The 22,198-nt window shown below is 44.8% G+C and overlaps 1 protein-coding gene and 1 long non-coding RNA gene across 2 annotated transcripts in view; one reads left to right on the top strand and one right to left on the bottom strand.

Moving 5' to 3' along the window:
• The window catches only part of LOC106733050 (uncharacterized), a 34,031-nt gene extending 24,514 nt beyond the window's left edge, over positions 1-9,517 (top strand). The window contains exons 2-3 of the long non-coding RNA XR_003087277.3: positions 5,659-5,718; positions 7,778-9,517. This is a non-coding gene — a long non-coding RNA (uncharacterized LOC106733050). The remainder of the gene's footprint in view (positions 1-5,658; positions 5,719-7,777) is intronic.
• On the bottom strand, positions 1,183-4,370 carry LOC102454956 (tubulin beta-2 chain). The gene is made up of 4 exons (XM_075921328.1): positions 4,211-4,370; positions 3,221-3,329; positions 2,754-2,864; positions 1,183-2,475 (listed from the first exon to the last, which is right to left on the bottom strand). The coding sequence occupies exons 1-4, from the start codon at positions 4,265-4,267 to the stop codon at positions 1,415-1,417; spliced, it is 1,338 nt and encodes a 445-aa protein (XP_075777443.1). The 5' UTR covers positions 4,268-4,370; the 3' UTR covers positions 1,183-1,414.
• Positions 9,518-22,198: the final 12,681 nt, after the last annotated feature.

Below are 22,198 nucleotides of genomic sequence, written 5' to 3'. Positions count from 1 at the left end.
ACATCATAGACAGAGTCAGAATCTGGTCAGAGGCTATTACTCTCAACCATCCTACATTGGTGAGTAGGATTTATTCTAGTTTGAGAGCCCCACCACAGGTCCTTTAAGATCTATAGCTCATTAGCACATTATAGGGTCACTGATCCCTCTAAAAAAGGTAAAATGTTCACCTTCAGGTAACGTGGTGTTACCAATACATTTTAACTGTTTCTACCACGGCTTCTCCCCCCCCCCCAACACTTTGCAAACCAAAACAGTGGTTTAGAAGGCAGCTCCTCAAAGAGTCATGCTGCATTTCTTTGTGCATTGACTATTAACATTTCAGGCACTAGGAAGTCTGCAGAAGCCTAGATGTAGGGTAAGAGACAGACAAGTGTAGGGTTTTTCTTTTTGCGAGCCTGCTCCAAGAAGGTAGTTAAGTTTTGTTTTATTATGTTGTGTGTAACCCTGAGGCTGATAGTACTCTTCTGGCCAAACTGGCTGATTCTAGTAACATGGTGGTGAGTCACTGCCTCTAGAAAGCTATAAAAGGGAAACAAGTCACGATTGTGAAAAGCATTCACCTTTGAGAATAAGCATTAAGTACCTGAATGGGCCTTTAGGCATAAACACAACCGATCAACCATAACTACAGTATTGCTAATGCAAGTCTAACCTCATGCCCCTGTGCGCGCACACATCTCATTTCACAAATGGGATCTGTGCTGCTCAAGTTCATTCCAGTCACGGGGAGGGGAGATTGCCCAACATTCTGGAAGCCCTGTAACAAGTGCATTAAGAGCTGTTAAATGACAAGGGAAGGCTGCAGCCACACGGTGAGATCAGTTTTGACAAGTTAATACTGTTTAACCAATCTCACTACCATATATAGTCCCATAAATAGACACTGCAAAATCCTTGAGGGAAGTGTCTTGTTTTTATTAAAACAGCTTTTCCAACAATAGATTAGTTGTTCAGCTTCTGCACCAGAAGATTGCATTTTTTATTGGCATGATCTCTAAAAATGCGAATAAAGATCTTAATCACTAGAATATCAGTGCAAGTGATGGCTTACTGATTGATAGCCTGACAAGTTTTTATATTTGCCAACCACGCACAATTTAATGTGAGATTGCAATTAGGAAGCTTGTCCCAGCTCTACTTTTCTTAGTAGGAAAAGAGAGAAATAAATCTAACACACCATTTAGAACACAGAGGGCTTTTATATTTGACAAGTTAGCCATTTAAACAGAGATTTTTACAGGTTCTCTCTGCAACTACTGTTACATTGACAGTCAAGGCTACAAAACTGCTGACAGAGGCAACAGTAAAGGGCACCATAGATAATAAAGCATGCTTCAGCACAACTGAACAGACTTCATTCAAACACACTTGCCTGCCTTTTTACTAAAGATTTTCTTAAGCCTTTTTAATCTTAAGCCTCATCCTCCTCTCCTTCCTCTTCAAATTCTCCTTGCTCGTCAGCAGTGGCATCTTGGTATTGCTGGTATTCTGAGACCAGGTCATTCATGTTGCTCTCTGCTTCAGTGAACTCCATCTCATCCATGCCCTCGCCAGTGTACCAGTGCAAGAAAGCCTTACGCCGGAACATGGCAGTGAACTGCTCAGAGATTCTCTTGAACAGCTCCTGAATGGCTGTGCTGTTCCCAATGAAAGTGGCGGACATTTTGAGGCCACGAGGGGGGATGTCACAGACAGCCGTCTTGACATTGTTGGGGATCCATTCCACAAAGTAGCTGCTGTTTTTGTTCTGGACATTGAGCATCTGCTCGTCCACCTCCTTCATGGACATTCGGCCACGGAATATCGCCGCCACAGTCAGGTAGCGGCCATGGCGGGGATCGCAGGCTGCCATCATGTTTTTAGAATCGAACATCTGCTGCGTCAGCTCTGGCACCGTCAGGGCACGGTACTGCTGGCTGCCCCGGCTAGTTAGCGGGGCAAACCCTGGCATGAAGAAGTGCAGTCGAGGGAAAGGCACCATATTGACTGCCAGCTTGCGGAGATCGGCATTCAGCTGTCCGGGGAACCGGAGACAGGTGGTCACGCCACTCATGGTGGCGGAGACCAGGTGGTTGAGGTCCCCGTAGGTAGGGGTTGTGAGTTTCAGCGTGCGGAAGCAAATGTCATACAAGGCTTCATTGTCAATACAGTAGGTTTCATCCGTATTCTCCACCAACTGGTGGACAGAAAGGGTGGCATTGTAGGGTTCAACCACTGTGTCTGACACCTTTGGAGATGGCATTACACTGAAGGTGTTCATGATTCTGTCTGGGTACTCCTCTCTAATTTTGCTGATGAGGAGAGTTCCCATCCCAGACCCTGTGCCACCACCTAGAGAATGGGTCAGCTGGAAACCCTGTAGACAGTCACAGCTTTCCGATTCCTTTCTTACCACATCCAGGACAGAGTCCACTAGCTCAGCTCCCTCTGTGTAGTGGCCTTTTGCCCAGTTGTTTCCAGCACCACTCTGACCTAGAAGGCAGAGTGGAAAGATGCTGATTTAGTCACTAGAACATGGAGCAGTTTCATATGGTCTTTTTAGTGCGGAACATTTATATTACAGCACTACTTGGAACTCCTAGCAAGGGTCAGGACCCAGTTTGTTAAGTACTATGCAAATAAAGGCACCAATTACCAACTAAGTCTCTCATTTCTTGGAGCCAAGTCAATTGTGTTAGTATGGGGCATAGAGTGGGTATTCAGTTTAATGTTATGGCAATAGTCAACTGCAAATACAGACAATTACATACCAAAGACAAAGTTGTCAGGTCTGAAGATCTGACCAAAGGGTCCAGATCTGACAGAGTCCATTGTGCCAGGCTCCAAATCCACAAGAATTGCACGGGGCACATACTTATTACCTGTGGGAGGAACAAAAACCAGATTACAGACTTGCAGTCAGCTATTTAACAAACAGGCTACTGTGCTCAGAGCAGAGCTCATCACAATTTACTGGAAACAGACTGCTGCTGCCCAGACAAGTGAAGAAATGGGGTATTTAAAAAGAACAGACTTGAGTGTGATGAGGACTTGAATTTGAAGTAGGTATTAAAGCGTTGCCAAGGATTTAACAGTAATTCAGTGGGAGCCTTTTACCAAGTGTAGAATGTACTGAACTTCATTACATATACCTCTATAATAGACACACACAGAGATGTGCTTTAAGAATATTTAGTTTTGATTTCAGGAGGACACAGAGCTATAAACAAAAAGTTACCAGTGGCTTCATTGTAGTAAACATTGATCCTTTCTAGCTGCAAATCACTGTCTCCATGGTAGCTGCCAGTGGGGTCAATGCCATGCTCGTCACTGATGACCTCCCAGAACTGAAACAGGGTTGAAAGGGCATTTCATTGTATTAGGCTTTCAGGAATGTGCTCCTCTTTCCTACCCCTCCCCTCCCCTCCCAAAAAAGCTTTTTCTATGTTCTACAGCCCTTCCCTTTTCCTACACTCGGCCAGTGGAGCAGCAACCTAACGAGTAGCTGCAGCAGCAGGACTGACGCAGCAGACAAGGCGTTTCCCTACCAGAAGCAGCTGAAGGTGCAGAGCTACAATTAAGCGATTGCTAAGAAGCGCAGCAGCCCGGCAATTGATTTTGTTCAGCGCCACTAGCAACGCGCGAGTGCCATTTATTCAGACGCAGCCGGACCAAGGGCAGGGCAGGAGGGCTGCAGGCTTGGGAGGGGCAGAGCACCACTGCGGGATTTTTTTTTCAAGGCGGGGTAGGGCTGAGTGGCCTGCCATGCCCTCTCGCTCTGCTGAGTGCCCGCCCGCTCTGGCACGGCGCGGGAGGGCGTGCCGAGCATTCGGCAGATCAGACCCATTCCTGACACTGCATCGCCTGGCGCCAAGGGCGAGGCGGCTCGCTGGAGACTGCAGGGAGGCAGCTGCAAACCCACCGGCGGGTCCCAGCCCGGCTGTTCGGAGGGATGGCCCCTGCCTGCCAGCCCAGCCTCCAGACGGGGCTTTCAACCCTGCCCCGGCAGCGCTTCGCCTGGGCACCGCTTGGACACCGCCCGACGCGCCGCTGAAGCGGGCCGGGGCGTTCTTGTCCCAGGGACAATACACAGCCCGAGATGAGCCAGCCCGGGCGCGTTACAAAGCAGCCGAGCATTAAGGCGAGCGCAGCACTAATTAACCCCAGCCCCCGGCTGCGCACCCCCCCCAGCCCCGCACAAGGGGGGGACCCCGCCCCCGCTCTCTACCTTGGCCCCGATCTGGTTCCCGCACTGGCCAGCCTGGATGTGCACGATCTCCCGCATGGCGCCCGAGTCGCGGCAACAAACACCCTCTGCCTCCGGCTGCCCGCGCCCTGCCTCGCTCCGGCACCTGCAGCTGCGAACCCCGAGCCGCCGCCCCGCCGCCCGCTTTTATAGCGGGGTTCGCTGGCCCCGCCCCCTCGCGCCTGGGCCCCGCCCCCTCATTCACTCCCGGGCTGCCCGCAGCCCCGCTCCGGCGGATGACGTAATGCGGGAGCCGGGGCGGGGCATGGTAATGCGGGGCTGCATTGTCTGCTGGGCGGGGGCTGCGCGAGCCCCATCCCGGGAGGAGGAGGAGGAGGAGGGGAGGGGGGGGTTGCAGCCTCAGCAGCTTGAGGGCATCGAGCGCCTCCTGCTCCCCCAGCCCCGCCCGTGCAGAGCAAGCGGGGTAAGAAGCAGCTCCCTGCTCGCCCCCCCCCCCCCCCCCATGGCAGCGAGCGCGGCCTCTCCCGAGTAACAATTCCTGAGAGCAGCCGGCAGCGGCACGAGCGGAGCTCGAGGGCCAGGCGCGCGTCTCCCTTGCAGCCGGCGAAGCCTGTGGAACGCGAGCGCTCGGCCGGCGTTTACACAGAGGGGTGAACCGAAGTCCGGCCGTGCGACAGGAAGGCGCGAACCTGCTGCTACGTACAGAGCTCCCTCCCTCCCTCCGCATCCGCCTTTTGTTTCTGCTCCCTTTGCTGCAGCATCAAACTGCAAGGTGCTGGGGGAGGGAGGCGGGGACGCGTTCTACTGCGCCTCCCCCCCCACACTTTTCTCGCCTCTCCCTTTCGTGGCTGAGCCTAATTCATTTCCAGAATAATGGCTGAGAAACGCCAGATCCCCTGCCTTTCCTCCTCATTCCCACGGTGGTGATCCCCAAACTGACCCTTCAAGAGGGTTACAAGTGGTTTTTAAATACAAATCCGGATTTCTTGAGGGACCCAGCCTCTTCCCTAGTGGAAAAACAAGGAGCACTCCGAGATCAATACAGGAAAATTAGGTCTTTCTGAGACGTGATAGGTTGGCCGCATGCAGTAGTGAGAAACGCAACCTGTTTTTCAATGGGTGTTTACATGTAAATTCTACTGTCATTTGATTATTTGATTTTCCCTGGGGAGGAGATTAAGGAAGCTTTAATAAGCTCGTCAGTTTCGAGACACAAAAGAACAATTAAAAGGGATCCTGCAACGTTGCTAATTATCCACATATCTGTCCCCACAAATACACACATACACCATATATGCAATTAGTGTTTGTCCATAGGTGTGTTCAGGGAGGAGCTAAGCGATCTGTAAAGAGATTAGAGACCATTGTCAGTACTGATTCTTTTGAAATTTAACAAATAACTTCACAACCTGATCAGCGTAAAATTCAATTTACAAATATTAACTGCAATACTTTTTTTTGTCATTTAGACCTTCCTTACTGGAATGAGACGGATCACTTTAAAACAGCCTGCAAAAATAGGATCAACGGTGAGGTTTTAAACTGGTTCATTTACACAAAGAAGATTTTTTTCCACTGCAGACAGGGGCTATATTGCTAAAGGCTTTTTAAAAAAAATTCCTTTGCAAACCTTGGCCTTATTTCCAGATATTCCATGAGTCTGATGTCTGATGTTTTCTAGGTGATGAGGCCAGCTTTTCATATTCCAGGATTAGAGACTGGATTTCATTTTTTGTAGCTGCTCCCTAGCAATGTAACATTGACCTCTGTCCGCATGCCATGCGGCTATTTGCAACTGACTCTAATACACAAAACATAGATTAAATTTTCTTGTTAAATAGCTTTATCTGAACTCTGAATCAAAACGAATCATATTATAGCAAACCTGTCCTCATGTTGTGGCAGATTTACACTGTTATCAGAGCATGTGTATGATCTACAATTTATCAGATTGCTTGCTTTTATTTTTTATCACACTACTCCAATATTCTGATTACTACGACAAGTCCAAATATGTCAGATAGGGCATTAGAAATAATTAATTAGTGAACATGGTAACAATGCAAGACAGGGATATGGAATTTAAGAGAGCATGTAGGAGCAGTATTTTTTATGCTTCACTAGGAATGTTTTTCTGTGCTCAGCAAATTATGTAGGATACCAGTAATATGGTCTATTTCACTTTGCATTTTGTTTGCTTTCAGGTGTATAAGTTATTTAGCTGTGAATTTTCATTTTAGAGATAAAATGAACCCACAGCCCAAACACATAAACTATTTTAATATTCTAGGATTAAGAAGTAGCAATTTTCTCAGATTTTAGCAAATATTTATATTAATAAAGCTGCCAGACATTCCACGGGAATAAACAAAATGCAGCACTGTGTCCTGAATTTACATCAGCTTTTTGCTTTTCTTTGTTCTGTTCTCCAATCAGTCAATGACTAATCCTTCCTAAGCTCTCTCATACATTTCAGTATGCTTAACTATTGAATATTGTGATATCTCTATGGTGTTCTTCAGAGCAGTCCCATCCATGTTAGTTACATGTTAGGATGGCTACTTGTTTCTTTGGGCATATTTTCCTTTTAAAACCATTCAACGTTCAAACTAGTCTGCTTGAAAGCTGCTGAATTGGGTTTAACTTTTAATAAGTGATGTAAAAGACAAATTAGATCATTTACATTCCCTGTAAAATCTGCTTTTACTGGTCTAAACCAGCAACAACTTAATTATATGGCTGACTACACTTAGTATGTAGTTTTAATGCCAAGTGAACATTTTTGTGGCACATTTATCATATAATCAAAATCTAATTCTATAATTACATTCCTAAAAATAATTTCCATTTTATTAAGCCTATTTTCACTAAGCCACTAGATGCTTCAGGTGATGATTCAGAATAATGGTTACATAGATTATTCCCAGTAACCACTGCACTGTAGCTATGTATATTGTACTTAAAAAAAACAACTGCATCTTGCAATGAAATTAGTGCAAATTTAATTGTCTAATTGGAATGAGTTGGCAGTATTTGTGTTACCAATGCCAAAAGTGATGCTGTGTTCCATTAATTTCATATTGGCTAGCTACAGGCAGAACTATCAACATTTGAATGTGCAAAATGTATACAGTATGTACATTTGTGAATGCATAATTGTGTGTACGCATAGACATATACATACGTTTTCAGTGTTAAATCAAGCAGATCATAACTCCACCAAATCACAAATTTGAGCATAGGTTTTCATAAAATATACATCCAAGAAAATATCCAAAAGGGAACGCTGACCTTTAAGATCACTCATACCCACTTTGAGTTTATCCCCAAGAGCCAGAAGCTAAATTTTGAGCTAATACAAGAAAAAAAGCAGTACATACTGGAAGGGAAAAAACCCATCCAGGTTTTGCTCCTAAAAATGAACAATTAAGAATAAACATGGATCACTGGGAGGGAATTAACTATAGTACTAGATGTTATAACCTTATATGTAATGTCTGTATTCGAAACCCATTGAAGTGAATTAAAATCTTTCCATTGATTTCAAGTCTCTCTCACTCTCTCTCTCTCTCTCTCTCTCTCTCTCAGTCAAAATTCTGCCCACAACTCTGACGCTGAGTCTGGCTACACATTCAATCAAATTTCTCCTACTGCAGTTTCCTAGGCAACCAACTTAGCCTTGGAAGCAGGCTGCACAAAAAGGAAGAGAACAAAAAACCTCTGCAACATTTTCACTCATGTCGTTCTTTTCCCATCATTTAAAAGCACTGCAAATGCAGGAGTGGGAAAAACAGCGTAGCATAAAGCCAAGATCTGGCCAAGGGGTTATACTTTTATCCCTACTGTACTCATGAAAGAAGGACTAAGATGAAGTCACTCCAGTTTACCTAATGAAGTTCAGAGGATCAACCCGGTTTTAGTTACTTTACCCTTACCCTGTTTTTCCATGCCTATCCTCCTTCCAGCTGAGAGAGGCTGGATGTGAGCCCTTTCTAACCCTGCTGCCTCATCGCTTGAAATGGTCAGCATTGTGAGCCGGGCTTGATTTTCCCTCCGAGGTTCTGAGAGTGTTACAAAGGCCTTGTTAGTCCAGGTAAGAAAAGATCAGGTGAGGGAATCATTCTTACTTCATAGCAAGTAAATAATCAATACCTCTCACAGCAGCACAGTTTGTGGTGCATGCTGCAGTGTCACTCAGAGCTCCATTTCCCTCTATTGGTAAAATGTATTTCTGTCCTCTTATGTTGAGATTCATTCCTGAAATTCTTCAAAGGAAGGAGCTGACACAAAGGTCTCTGGGCTGTAGACTCTGTGGCTTAATATAGGGCACAGTCTTGAGTTACCTGTACCATGTAGCATTTTAAAACTTATTTCTACTGACTGATGGAGTGCTCAAAGTCAGGATGAGGTGCCCATTGTGCTAGCCCACCAACATTGGCTGGTCCCAAGCACCCTGTATTCCCAGAAACTTACAGTTCAAATGGATGACAGATGGTGGAATGATCCAAAATGTGTAAGCACAGACCCCACTCTTGAAATCCGATTCTCAGAGCTGGACCCCTGTGGCTGTTAAGATTCCCCATGGACTTCAGTGGGACAGCATGAGTGAATAATGGTCTGCCCACGTGGATCAAATTGCAGGTCTGAGTCATCAGGGTGAGTTTAGGTTTAAAATTTAAATATATATAAATTAACCTTATGAAATTTCCACTTTGTGAAATTATAGGTTTTAGTGTCATGCCAAATTTCTATGTATTAATGTTTAAAATATATTAATTACTTTATTTTTAAAATAAAGACAACCTTTTGAACCAGCTATTACGTCCCTGTTTACTCATAGTTTTTTCTTTAGAATAAAAATGCAGAATTCCCCTCCCATGCCAAAGCCCAACCAAAACTCTGAGCCAAACCCCCACCCAGGATCCAATGAGATAGGCGTCCCCAATCTCACTTGAAAAGCTCTCATGTGTCTCCTTGTCAATAGAAACAGAACACTCAGCTGTCACTGGGAAGATTGTAGGTGTGCAGCAGAAGCCAAATGGAGATCACAGGGCATTTCTGTATCTCCCAGGATTTGCTCACAGAGTGAATGCAGTACATTCCAGGATGTGCTAAGTCCATCACAGGATTGTTATTTATTGACTTGTTTAGCTACTACTTACTAAGTGTCAAAGAAGTGCAAGGGACTTGTAATGGCTCAGCCTGTGTTTAGCAAATGAGAATATAAACCTCAGAAAAATATCTAGGAGGAATTGGAAATACTTTTGCTGACTGGGCAGTTATTGAACAGATGGAGTCAAAGTACAGACAGTTTAGGAGCAGTTTCCCTTAGGCCTCCAAGGCTATGTCTACACTGCACCCTTATTTCGAAATAACTCATGTTATTTCAAAATAACAGAGTGCGTGTCTACACAGCAAGCCCATTATTTCAAAATAATTTCAAAATAATGAGCTTCTTACTCCAACTCCTGTAAACCTCATTTCATGAGGAGTAAGGGAAGTCAGAAGAAGAGGGTTCTTCCTTCAACTTCCTGCTGTGTAGACAGTACCAAAAGCCGAATTAAGCTATTTCGACTTCAGCTACACAACTGAAGTTGTGTATCTTAACTCGACTTTATCCCACAGTGTAGATGTGCCCCCATTGACAAATGAGTCCTTGCTGTCATAAATCTCATAGGATGACCATGAAGTGCAGCAAAGGACTATATTGATGGTCTGATGTACCAGCAATAAAAGAAACACATTTTTTAAATTCTTATGTTCAGTACTCTCCTGGTATAAAACTGAATAAGGTTCCAGTATCAATACATGTGATACAGCTGTTTCTCAATTCCCGTGGAACAAATTTACTGTGTGCATAGAGCAAGGCATTAATAATATTCACCTGCTAGTCTGTGTTATTCTTAGTGTTTTGTCTTCCAATCAGGTATTTGCAATTAAACAAAACTAGGCAAAATCCGATCCTTATTTTCATGAGAAATTGGATAAAGGTACTTTTGGAACAAGAGATGTGGATTGAATTCATCAGGTCAAAGCATGTGGCTATAATGGTGCAGAATGCTTGGGCACAAGAGAGACTCTCTTGTGATTAGAACCTTCTGGCTTTGACCTTATTTCTCACTAACTCAAGGATTCTCTTCTTTACTCAAAGGCTATGTCTAGATTGCATTCTTCTTTCGGAAGAACCTTTTTTCGGAAGAGATCTTCCGAAAAAAACTTCTTCCTAAAGAGTGTGTCCACACACAAAAGTGATCTGCTTTTTCAAAAGATAGCATCCACACTTAATGGACGCTATCTTACATTTAAGCTGTGATTACTATGGATGGAGTGGCCACCAGGGCACCTGTGTGTTTTCCTCTTTCCTCTTCTTTCAAAAGAACTCCCTTTTCCCTGTCCACACACTCCTTTTTCTGAAAGAGCTCTTTCAGAAAAAGGCTTCTTCCTCATAGAAAGAGGATTGCCAATGCCGAAAAAAACCCTCTGTTCTTTCGATTTACTTTCAGAAGAACACGATTGCAGTATGGACATAACTCAGGTTTTGTAGTGCAGACATACCCAAAATGCTTGAGTAGCCCAACATGGGCATCTGATAGCAAAATACTGCAGTGCAATATTGGGCATTCAATTTCAGGTATACATTTGTTGATTGCTCCCTGGACCTACAACAGCTGGGAATACTATTGAAACAGTCATCTTTGAGTTGAATGAAGTATTTTTAGCTCGCTCAAGTATCTCTCTTCTCTTTTACTGGTAGCATGAAGTGGTTTCAACTAGCTGCAGGAAGAGTTTTGCAAGAGACAATACTGTTGATGAGTTGCATCCAACAGAGGTTTATGTAGACATACTGGTTGTTGCCTTAAAAGGATGAGAGAAAAGGAGGTGAAAACAAAAGCTCCAATCACTAGCATGCACTCAAAAACATCTCTTAAAACATTTAGCTTCTCCCTTTGTCCCCACAGGTCTCCCTCCAACCTTCCTCTTTTCTACCCATGGTTCCTCAGTAGGTTCTGTTTATCCCCATAGCTTTCTTTTCTGTCTCCACAGTACTCCAGTATTCTCCCCCAGCCCTAACAATACCATAATTTCCCCCTTGCTCCCTCCCCTCTTCCGGACTGACCCATATTCTTAGCCACACAGAGAGAAGGCTTGCCAGCTCTGCTTCACCACCAGCTGTCTCTCAGCCTGAGGCTGTAGGAAGCAGGTCTGGGAAATGGCTGGCTGCCGCTGAGAGAGGCTGAGTTCAGGGGCCACTGAGCAGGTGTTGCTATACTCTGAGCACAGCAGCCTTGTGCTATCAGTCACAGGTTGATAGTTAGGTCTGGGGTTGGTTTACAGAGTTTGGGAGAGTCCTACTCAGACTGAGGCTTGGTATGAAGCTATAAGTTATGTTGCCCTAACTACCTCACACAGGGCTATGAAAAAGATGTAGTTTAAGACAACCTGACCCCCATGTAAACACTGGTAGGTTGGTGGAGAATTATTCTGTGAACCTAGCTACTGCCTGGCGAGGGGGTAGATTTAGTAGAGGTAGAAAAGTGTCTGTGGTATAGTGGCATGATGTAGTGTGGCAGTTGTGCCACTGTAACACTTGTGGTATAGACATTAGGGATGTGAATGGGTAACTGGGTAGCAGGTTACCCAGTAAGTATCACTCTTAGGGTATGTCTAGACTACATGGCTCCGTTGACGGAGCCATGTAGATTTGTTTTTTTGGCAAAGGCAAATGAAGCCGCGATTTAAATGATCGCGGCTTCATTTACATTTACATGGCTGCCGCACTGAGCCCACAAACAGCTGATCAGCTGTTTGTCCGCTCAGCGCGCTAGTCTGGATGCTCCCCTGCCGACATCAAAGCCCTTTGTCAGCAGCCCCGGTAAACCTCATCCCACGAGGAATAACGGGGCTGCCGACAAAGGGCTTTGATGTCGGTGCGGGAGCGTCCAGACTAGCACGCTGAGCGGACAAACGGCTGATCAGCTGTTTGTCGGCTCAGCGCGGCAGCCATGTAAATTTAAATGAAGCTGCGATCATTTAAATCGTGGCTTCATTTGCCTTTGCCTACAACCCTAATCTACATGGCTCCATCGATGGATCCATGTAGTCTAGACACAGCCTTAATGGGTGATGCTTACTGGGTAACAGTTAACCACTACCCAGGAGCAGCCCTCCAGCCACAGCACTGTGGAGCTGGGGAGTCAGCAGCCTTGCATGTGGGGGAGAGGGACAGAAGTAGCAGTTGGGAGAGGGAGGGCTGCTGGCTCGCAGCCCATGCAGACTGGGAGCCAGCAGCCCTTTGGAGCTGGATCAGCTCCTGCCCATGGTGCAGATTGGAATGCCCCCCTTTACCTGCCACCATTTAATCAGATACAAAAATAAACGTAACATTTAACCAGTTAACTAATTAAACAGGATTTTACATCACTCGTAGACATGGCTTTAAACTGCTGGTAGATTTGAAGAGTCATCTCCAGACCATCTCCTTATTTCTTAAGGAGCTGGTCTGCCATGGAGGTTGAGTGAAATAGGAGGAGGCAGGGAGAAGGGTGGAGACCCAAGACCTCCACCCCTATATGTGAATAGCCTTTGCCGCAATAGATTTGAGTCTCAGTAGGAGACTGAAATGTGGAGACTTTTCTTCCCATGAGTTTGGTTCTGTGTAACTGAATGATCCATTAGGCAGAAACTCTTGAGTCCAAACTTGCAGCGTTTCCAGTTCTCTCTGCACAATTAATGTTCATAGTTTTCAGGGCCTGATCCAAAGCATAGTGATGACAATGAGAGTTTTCCTGTTGATTTCAATGGGCATTAGATCGGGTCCTGACTGCATTAAAGATGCATTCCCACATGCAGTGAATTAATCTAATCATGATTTTTCTATTTGTCATTTACTACAATCTTTCAGGACTCCTGATTGGTGTCTGTGTTGTGCTTAAAAGAAGCACCTGGGATCTTTTTCAGGGGGATAAGGCAACACGCCACATTTATTGAACATACATAGATCAATCAATACTTTATCATATGCATATGATACATTACGCTCATGCACTCACACACACACACACACACACACACACACAAGCACACGCCGTCTTATTGTTACCAATAGTTGCTCCCCGTAACTGCACTGGCCAGATGAGTTAGATGGAGCCGGATCGATGCTCCAATGTTGACAAGATGAAAACCCGGGGTCCCTCTGCAAGAAGCCTCATATTTATCCCTCCCATGTAGGTAGTTAGTCATCACCTCGCCTTTTTTAATATTGCTTCAAAGAGAGTCCTTTCAAGGGCAGGCACTTGCTGCTTGACTCCAAAGGCCGTCTATGGGTATGTCTAGACTACAAGGCTCCATCGATGGAGCCATGTAGATGAGATTTCTAGACATAGGGAAATAGGTTTCTAGACATAGGGAAATAATCGCTGCTTCATTTACATCAAAATGGCTGCTGCGCTGTGTCGATCAGCTGTTTGGCGGCACAGCGGGGCAGTCTGGACGCTCTGCGGTCAACAAGGAAAGCCCTTATCGACTGCCCCATTATGCCTCGTGGATCAGCCACCGAACAGCTTCAGCCGCCAATCAGCCTCGTGGATCAGCCGCCAAACAGCTGATCGGCACAGCGCAGCAGCCATTTTGATGTAAATGAAGTGGCGATTATTTAAATTGCTGCTTCATTTCCCTTTTTCGAGTACACTAATCTACATGGCTCCGTCGATGGCGCCATGAAGTTTAGACGTACCCTTCTTTCCAATGCGCTCACTTCACAGGTATTGTCTTGGATCTGGTTCCCAGCCCCTCTCCATCCTTGCAACTGCTGCTGGAGGTGCTCACCTTTCTGTCTCCATTCATACCTCATTCATTTCAACAGGACAATCAAGGAAAGGGGAGAGATCTATTCTACTCCTAGCAAAAGACATTTTTCTTTACCTTAGCTATTCCTAAGACCTATAGCATAAAGAGCTTGATACAAAGTTTCTATTGGAAAGATTGGATACAAGATTTCGCTTAATACAGGGATTCTATAAGAAAGCTTAACATAAAGATATATCTAAAAGAACAAGATATATATATATAAAATCTCTTAATACAAAGTTATATGAGAATGATATATGGTTATATGGAAACGTTACAGAGATTTATCCACATCTGCTCCATGAAAAATGCATAACAGATGCATGTCACATGGAACTCAGTGCACGCACATGCATTAAAATTCCTGCTGAGCAGACCTGCTGGTGATCTGTGATTCCATAGCTAGGGCAGCAGCAGCTTGCCCATCACCCTTTGCAGACAAGAAAACGAGCCGAAAAGGGTGCATGTGGCATTTTCTGAGCAGCAGAAAGGAAAATCATAGTTATCAGCTCAGAGTTGGAGGATGAGCCTCAATGTTTCTGAAGTGAAACATGCAGCCATACTAAACCTGATGCAATTGAGTTCATTAATCATTTAAAGAGATAGCATAAAGACCAAATTCTTCTCTCATTATACCGGCATAAATAGGGAGCAACTCTTTTTGGCTTCTATAGATTTACCCCAGAGTGCTAAATATTATTTTATGTTGTTTTCTAGAAATTAACCTTAGATCCTGGGAATACAGTCATTAAATGGGGTTTCTGGAAAGCATCCTCTGACAATAATAAGTGCTGTTCCCACTGCAGATACTAGTGGTTATCAGGCTTATTTGTGTTGGGAAATCATGTACATATCGAGGCACTTAATCAGGAACCTCCAGAACCTCCAGAGCTAAAGAGCCATGTCCTCTGTCAGTCAGGCACAGAGAGGGGAACACATAACTGTGACAGATGTGGAGCTGCTCTGTAACAAGTTATGGCTGCTGTATGTTGTTCTGATTACTGAGATGTTTATTATATGAATATATATAAATAGCTCAAGATAATCTACCCCATCATAAACACCGAAGTGTAATTAAGGGACAAAGCCAGGAATTTTACCTTCGCCTCCGTCCCCTTGCCAATCAGCAAATTAAGTTTTGTCCAGATGAGCCAAAGTCTGGGAACACAGAATAAGGGAACTCTGGTAATTTAAAAAAGGTCTCTCCCTCTCAGGAAACTTGGGGAACCGGACTGAAAAGCTGGCACCTGCGGGGCTGTCTGAAGAAGCTAGGCATGCCTGGGTTACCACTGGGGGAATGGTAAGCCTTTAAGTAGGATAGAGTTGCATGGAGGCAGGGTTGTTGGTTTTTTTACCCTCTTATGCTTTGTTTCTACTGCGAAACAGACAATACTTGGCTTTAAAAAGGTTGTTTTGTCACTGGATACTGCTCATCACAGAATTCTGAAGAAAGAAAACATGGGGCCAAAACTCAGTCTGACCTACTGGCATGATTGGTACCCAGGGTGCTTGGTGCCCAGGGCCCAAGAGTGGGAGATTTGCAAATTTCTGCTCTGGGAGAGGTAAATGCATAAGACTGAACCTGAAAATATGAAGTCAGCAAGATCATGTAGGGGACAGAGTTCCCCTGCCTCTGTGACCACAAAAAAACACACTCTTATTTTACCAGTGGGTTACACTGGCCCAGTGGGATACCGGGAATTTCCCGGTGGGCCGTCCTCCGAAGGGCTGGCTGAAGAGCCGAAGGGCTGGCTGGTGGCTGCTGGAAGAGGAGGGGGATTGTGACAGGGCGCTGCAGCCCCGCAGTTTAAATTCCCCAGCGCCGGCCATGTACGGCTGGTGGGGCCAAGGGAGCACACACACGGCGTGCTCAAACTCCGCACAATAGTTGAGAGGGGAGATGCTCAGGCGTGGTGTGACATCACAGCCTGGGACTTTAAAACCGCCTGGCACAGAGTTGCACCATGCAACCCAGCTTCAGGCCCGGCAAGTGGTCTGGAGCCCCGGAAGCAGCTGGGGCCAGGGCTGCAGGGACTTCTGGGGCCCAATTACAGACTCCAGCACCGCAATCTGGAAGGTAGAAGGTGTGGGAGGGGAGGGGAAGAGGGAAAAATAGGGAGAAGAGGTGGAAGAGGAAGGGGCTTGTGCTGAGGTAAGGGGGGAAGATTCAGGCGAAGAAAGGGGAAGGCACCAAAGTACAGGGTGGAGGAGAGACAAAGGACAGGGGCCCAAGTGGAGACAATGAGGAAAAGGACAGGAGGGGAGGTGTCAGTGGGAGGGGGGACAGGGTTATGCTGGGAGAGGAGAGGGTCAGGGCATTGGGAGTTAGAGGGGGGAGGGAGAGGTGCTGGGAGAAGGTTTGAAAGAAGGGGTGCACATGAGGAAGGTGGGTATGGAGCAAGTCATGTGTGAGGGCACAGGGGCATGAGGGGAACGGGGCAGATGGTTGTGAGGGGGTGGGCATCAGGGAAAAAGAGGACAAAGGGGGTAGGGGTAGTGAGGGAAGGAGGGGCATCAGGAGGGTGTAGGAGTAAGGAAAGGTGCAGGTGCCAGGGGATTCTGGGGGTGAAGCAGAAGGGCAGACACCTGCAGGGGAGGGACCAGCACCAGAGGAGAGAGGCAGGGCAGGTGTGTAGAGGGAGGTGTTAGGAGAGGGGACGAGGAGGGATAGCTCACATGATCAGAGTGGGGCTACTGGAAGGGTGGACACAGGGGGGAGAGAAGGGCTGGTGGAGGGGGGCAGGTTGCAGGAGGGCTGAGGGCAGTGAGAAGGGCAGCAGTCAGGACAGCAGAGGAGGGTGAGGGGTTGGGGGCCAGCAGGCACCAGGGGAGCTGATGGAATAAGGGGAGGAGACATGGCAGCAGAGGGAAAAGGTAGAGGTTTATAAGATATTTATTAATAACTTGGGTGCCACAGTGGCACATCCAAACAAGCCACATGAACTCAGTACTGGTGAACAACACAAAATTTATTCTGCTCATAGGAGGAAACTCTTAGAGGGAACACTTCCCCCAGCCTCTTCGCCCCCTCTGCCTCCGAGTTAATGTCACACACATTGGGTTAATGCAATTGCAGGATAGATGCATGAGGGGGGTTTGGTGGAGGCCAAACTAATCCCTATTGCGAGGAGGATGGTGGGAAAAGTCCTTAGAGAGGAAGTCACATGACACCTTTTACTTCTGGTCATGTGTCCATCTTGCCCCGAGAGTGTTAGAGGCCTAGCTAATGTGAGTCAGGGAGTGTGGCTAATGGGGGTCAGAGGCATGGTTAGCAGGGGTCAGAGGTGTGACTAATAGGGGTCAAGGAGTAAATTTAAAAAGAAATTCTTTGTGAAAAAGTGGGCCATTCTCAACCCATTTCCCTGGCGAATTTTGATTGCCGGTCTGCCCCAGGTTACATATTTTCTTCTTGAACCAAGGAAGCTCATCCCAAAATGCAATTTGAAATCTAGTCAAGACCCCATATATGTGACAACCACCCCCTTGGCCAACAGCTTAGACTGAATGAGTGACTTCTAGATGAGAAAGTCTCTGTAACTTGAGTTGCAGAGTTAGGCTGTGTAGCTGGGGGGCTGTATTAGACTTACACTCTTTGTAGATGGAGATGAATGCACATTTACAAATGGGTCTACACACAGATATTTCTGACAAGAAATACAGTAGGATATATCATCCCTTCCTATGTAATAGCGAGGCAAGGGACATAACTTAGAAATGTGATGAGGAAGAAATTCCCTAATTTCTCTGCCTTCTCTTTTTTCTTACTCACTCATGACTCTCCCTGGCTTTTCTCATCCTTTCTAATGTTCATTTTCATTCTCCATCCTCCCATTTCCTGCCTGTTTTTCCAAGAGTCTTAAAATGTGGGTCATAAGTATGTAACCTCCCATTTCTAGTGCATTTCTTGGCAGTCTCAATGGACCCTTTACTGCACAGAATGAGAGCATTACAATGAGAGCCTGTAATATTTTACATGGATATAGCACCTTTCACTTTGAAGGTTCCCAAACTTTGCAATGTAAAATATTAATAATCCAGTGGAGAACATTGCACGTCCTGTGTATGAATTTGGACACTGTAGTATTCTGCTGGATCTAAGACAAGTTAATCTAGTGACTCACAAAACAACAGGAAAAGAATGGCTCATTCTATAACAGGAAAATGTTATTACTGTGCACATATGGAGGCTCTGACATAGAAAATGTTATACACCCATTAGTCTTCAAAGCCCTGGGAATTGAGTATTATTTAATTACCTCATTTTACAAACGGATGAAATAAGGCACAAAGAGCACAAGTGATTTACTCAAGGTTACATAGCAGGACACTGGAACAATCATGAATGAAATCTAGACTTGTGCCTGCCTGATCATTGGCTAACACTGGTCATCAGATGAGCTCTGTTAAAATTGTGCAGAATACTCAAAGCAATGTGGTGCATTCAAAACTTGTTGACAGAATGGCATTGTGGGGGGCAAAGAATCTGCTCACTCCATAAAGGCTCCTTTCCAAATCTACTGGGAGAAATTTGAACAGCTAAATTACAAACCATATCAAAGAAGGATTGGGGTTTTTTTTGTATTAAGGGAAAAGATCATACTTGATTCTAGAATTCTTCTGTTGTTCTAGCTACTGCCTCTTGGACAGTGGAAGTAACTACACTGACAGAAAAACCCCTTCTGTCAATGTAGCACGTGTGTAACACTACAGTGGTGTAACTATGCTAGTGTAAACATGACCTAATTATTATGCAAGCATTATATTCACTTGCACAAATAGGCTGTGTCTAGACTGGCCAGTTTTTCCGGAAAATCAGCCGCTTTTCCGGAAAAACTTGCCAGCTGTCTACACTGGCTGCTTGAATTTCCGCAAAAGCACTGACTTCCTACTGTAAGAAATCAGTGCTTTTTGTGGAAATACTATGCTGCTCCCGTTCAGGCAAAAGTCCTTTTGCGCAAAACTTTTGTGCAAAAGGGCCAGTGTAGACAGCTGAGATTTGTTTTGCGCAAAAAAGCCCCAATCGCGAAAATAGCGGAAAAGCGTCCGTGCCAATCTAGACGTTCTTTTCCGAAAATGCTTTTAACGGAAAACTTTTCCGTTAAAAGCATTTCCGAAAAATCATGCCAGTCTAAACATAGCCATAGTGTATAATCTTCAGTATATTTGCTATATTGGTATTGTGATAGCCAGCTTTACACCATAGTTCATACTAATATAGCAATCTCATAAATGAGAGATGTGACATGACAGAATAAATTACATCCAACTTTCATAGCTATATAATAAATATGACATTGTTAAAAAAGGTGATGGGTGATGTAGATTGTTCTATAGTTAGTTTCTCTGTTTGTGTTCTGATTTGTATACCTTTAAAACACTGTCAAATATGTTCCTTTCATACCAAATGATCTGCCCTGAGACAAGTCCACTCGCTCTGCAGCATGTTTCATATCTGCATTTCAAACACACTGCAACAATTACCTCCACTTTTGAGATGGATGTTTTTCTCTCCCAGTCTTAAAGAGGAGTGTGCAATGTTCCACATAGAACAGCTATATTTTGAGTGAGGTGTTAAATATGCAGAACTGTCTATAGACAGAGGTCTGATGTATTAAGCTAGACACCTATGGCTGGGCAGAATATATGATTTCTGTGCCCTGCTTTGTATTGTGTAGGTTGTTATGACCCTGATTTTCAGAATGCTGACAACTTATAATGCTAATGAATGTCAAAAGAAGCTCTGGGTACTCAATAGGGATGCAAGCAACTTGTCGACTATCGGATAAGCAGAAGCAGAAGCTTATTGGATAGTCGACTAGTGATGTGACTAGTCACTTCCCACCCCTCCCACCCTTGCTGCCTCTTTCAGAACTGGCTTAAAAGCTGGTTCCCCCCAGCACCATCTCCACGAGTGGCAGGGGTGGTAGAGGCAGAACAGGAAACGGCACAAGTGGGGACTGAAGCAGTCTCAGTTCACGCAGGTTCTGCTGCGATTCTGCTTCTGAAATGTACAAGAGCCACTGGGGCTCTTGAACATTTCAAGGGCTGAGGCACCGCAGGGAGTGCAGGGCCAGCGGAGAACTCTCCCCTGACCTTGCGTTCCCTGCAGGGCTTCTGCTTTTGAATGTACATCTTGTACAATTCAAAGGCTCAGGTGCCACAGGGAACATGAGGCCAGTCCCCGGCTGGCCCCATGCTCTCTGCAGGACTTCCACTTTTGAACTGTAGCAAGAGCCTAATGGATAGGGTTGCCAGATGGTTTCAGAAAAAATACCAACCCCCCCCAAAAAAACAGGAAAAAGTTTGTTGAGCAAAAAAACATAACACACCATGGCGCCAGGTCAGACAGCTCCCCAGTAAGCAATAGAGTTGCCAGGCTGCCTCTGTATCGAGCCAGATAGCCTGGAATTCAAATCAGAAAGTACCCGACATTTTAGATGTCCAGTATTTTCTGAATTTTTTTACTGCGCAGGAGGCGAAAATAATAGACTGTCTGGTTCAATACTAGACACCTGGCAACCATACTGGTGGAGGTACCCTTACTGACTAATCGAATAGTTGATGGAATTCCCACTGACTATTCGATTAGGGTATGTCTACACTTGTAGCCTCTTTCAAGAGAGGGATGCAAATGAAGACATTTGAAATTGCAAATGAAGCCAGTATTTAAATATCTCTCGCTTCATTTGCATAATTGTGTTATGGCGCTATTTCAAACTAGCGCTATTTCGAAATAACAAGCGCGGTGTAGATGCAGTTATTTTGGGAGAACACCCTTTTTCCGAAATAACTGTTAAACCTCATTTTATGAGGAATAAGGGTTATTTCAGTAGAAGGGTGTTCTCCTGTAATAACCGCATCTACACTGCATTTTGTATTTCGAAATAGCGCTAGTTCGAAATAGCGCCATAATAAATGAAGCGAGGGATATTTAAATCCCGGCTTCATTTGCAATTTCGAATGTCTTCATTTGCATCCCTCTCTCGAAACTGGATTCAAGTGTAGACGTACCCTTAGTTAATTAATCTAAATGTAACATCCCTAGTGCTCAGCAACCTTGAAAGAAAAATCAAGCTCTGGCTGGGCTGAAGAGAAACAGGCCTGGCTTTGGTAGGCCTCAACCAGGGACCTCAGCTGGGTCCGTGGTGGAACTCACCCATTCCAGGCTCCACTTAGATGCAGTGGAGAATCTAGCCTTACATTTGTATGCTTACCTTTAAGTGGAAATTTATCTGACATGCTGTTTTTCTTTCAGCATCAGTGACCCACAGTAATGAATTGGGGATGAATAGCATTAATATTCCCTAGAGAAAAGGTAGGCAAGATAATATCTTTTATGGGACCAACTTCTGAACAGAAGTTAGTCTGCTAAAAAGTAATACCTCCCTATCTGTTTGCTGTAATATCCTGGGACCAGAGCCCAAGCATAATTTTTTTCGGGTCCAGTACAAACTTGTAACATGGGGCCCCTCTCACACACAACTGATCCCATACATACAGTTTCATGATTCACGAAAAAAAGTTTAATTATGAAATTACTGTTACATATTCTAAATTTCTGAAAAAAACGCCCCCTCCCTTTGTTATTTTTATTTCACATAACACCCAGCCTGAGAGTCCTACAGGTTGGCTGGCTATTTTGTAACTATTTGGTAATTATAAAGATATTTATATTTAAGGCCAATTAACTTTAAAGCTTTATTTTTTTGGACCTTTTCTTTGCAAAATCATTAATTCACTCCTGCCACCCAAGTCAATTTCTCTTGCAAGTTCATTCTGAAAGACAAGAAAGTTAACTGGCTTAACCGTCCTTTCCCTATTCTAGAACACCTGCAGTTTTGATGAGTACTCACGTGCTGAAACTTCTTTCAGCTTCTGCTACAGTCACTGGCAGGGTGTAAAAAATCCATAGGCTCTACATACTTCACTGAAAATGAGTTGTTTTTTTTAAATCTCATTTAATAAGGTAAATGGGGATAGTTTATATTCATTCCCAAAAGTAGACTTGAAGAGATTTTTTAGGTGCAACATTTCACAGGGAAAATTCTCAGAAAGATCTGTAGGATACTGGTGAAGCAGACATTTAGAAACTTCTTCCAGTTCCTCAGGCACTAGTGTCACATATTTTAGGACAGAAATGAATGTAAAACAAATGTTATTTGT

This window comes from Pelodiscus sinensis, chromosome 2, assembly GCF_052426305.1.
Source record: "Pelodiscus sinensis isolate ZL-2025 chromosome 2, ASM5242630v1, whole genome shotgun sequence".
NCBI lineage: Eukaryota > Metazoa > Chordata > Testudines > Trionychidae > Pelodiscus > Pelodiscus sinensis.
The sequence above is the reverse complement of the archived record's forward strand: the minus strand, read 5'-3'. Positions and strand labels throughout refer to the sequence as shown.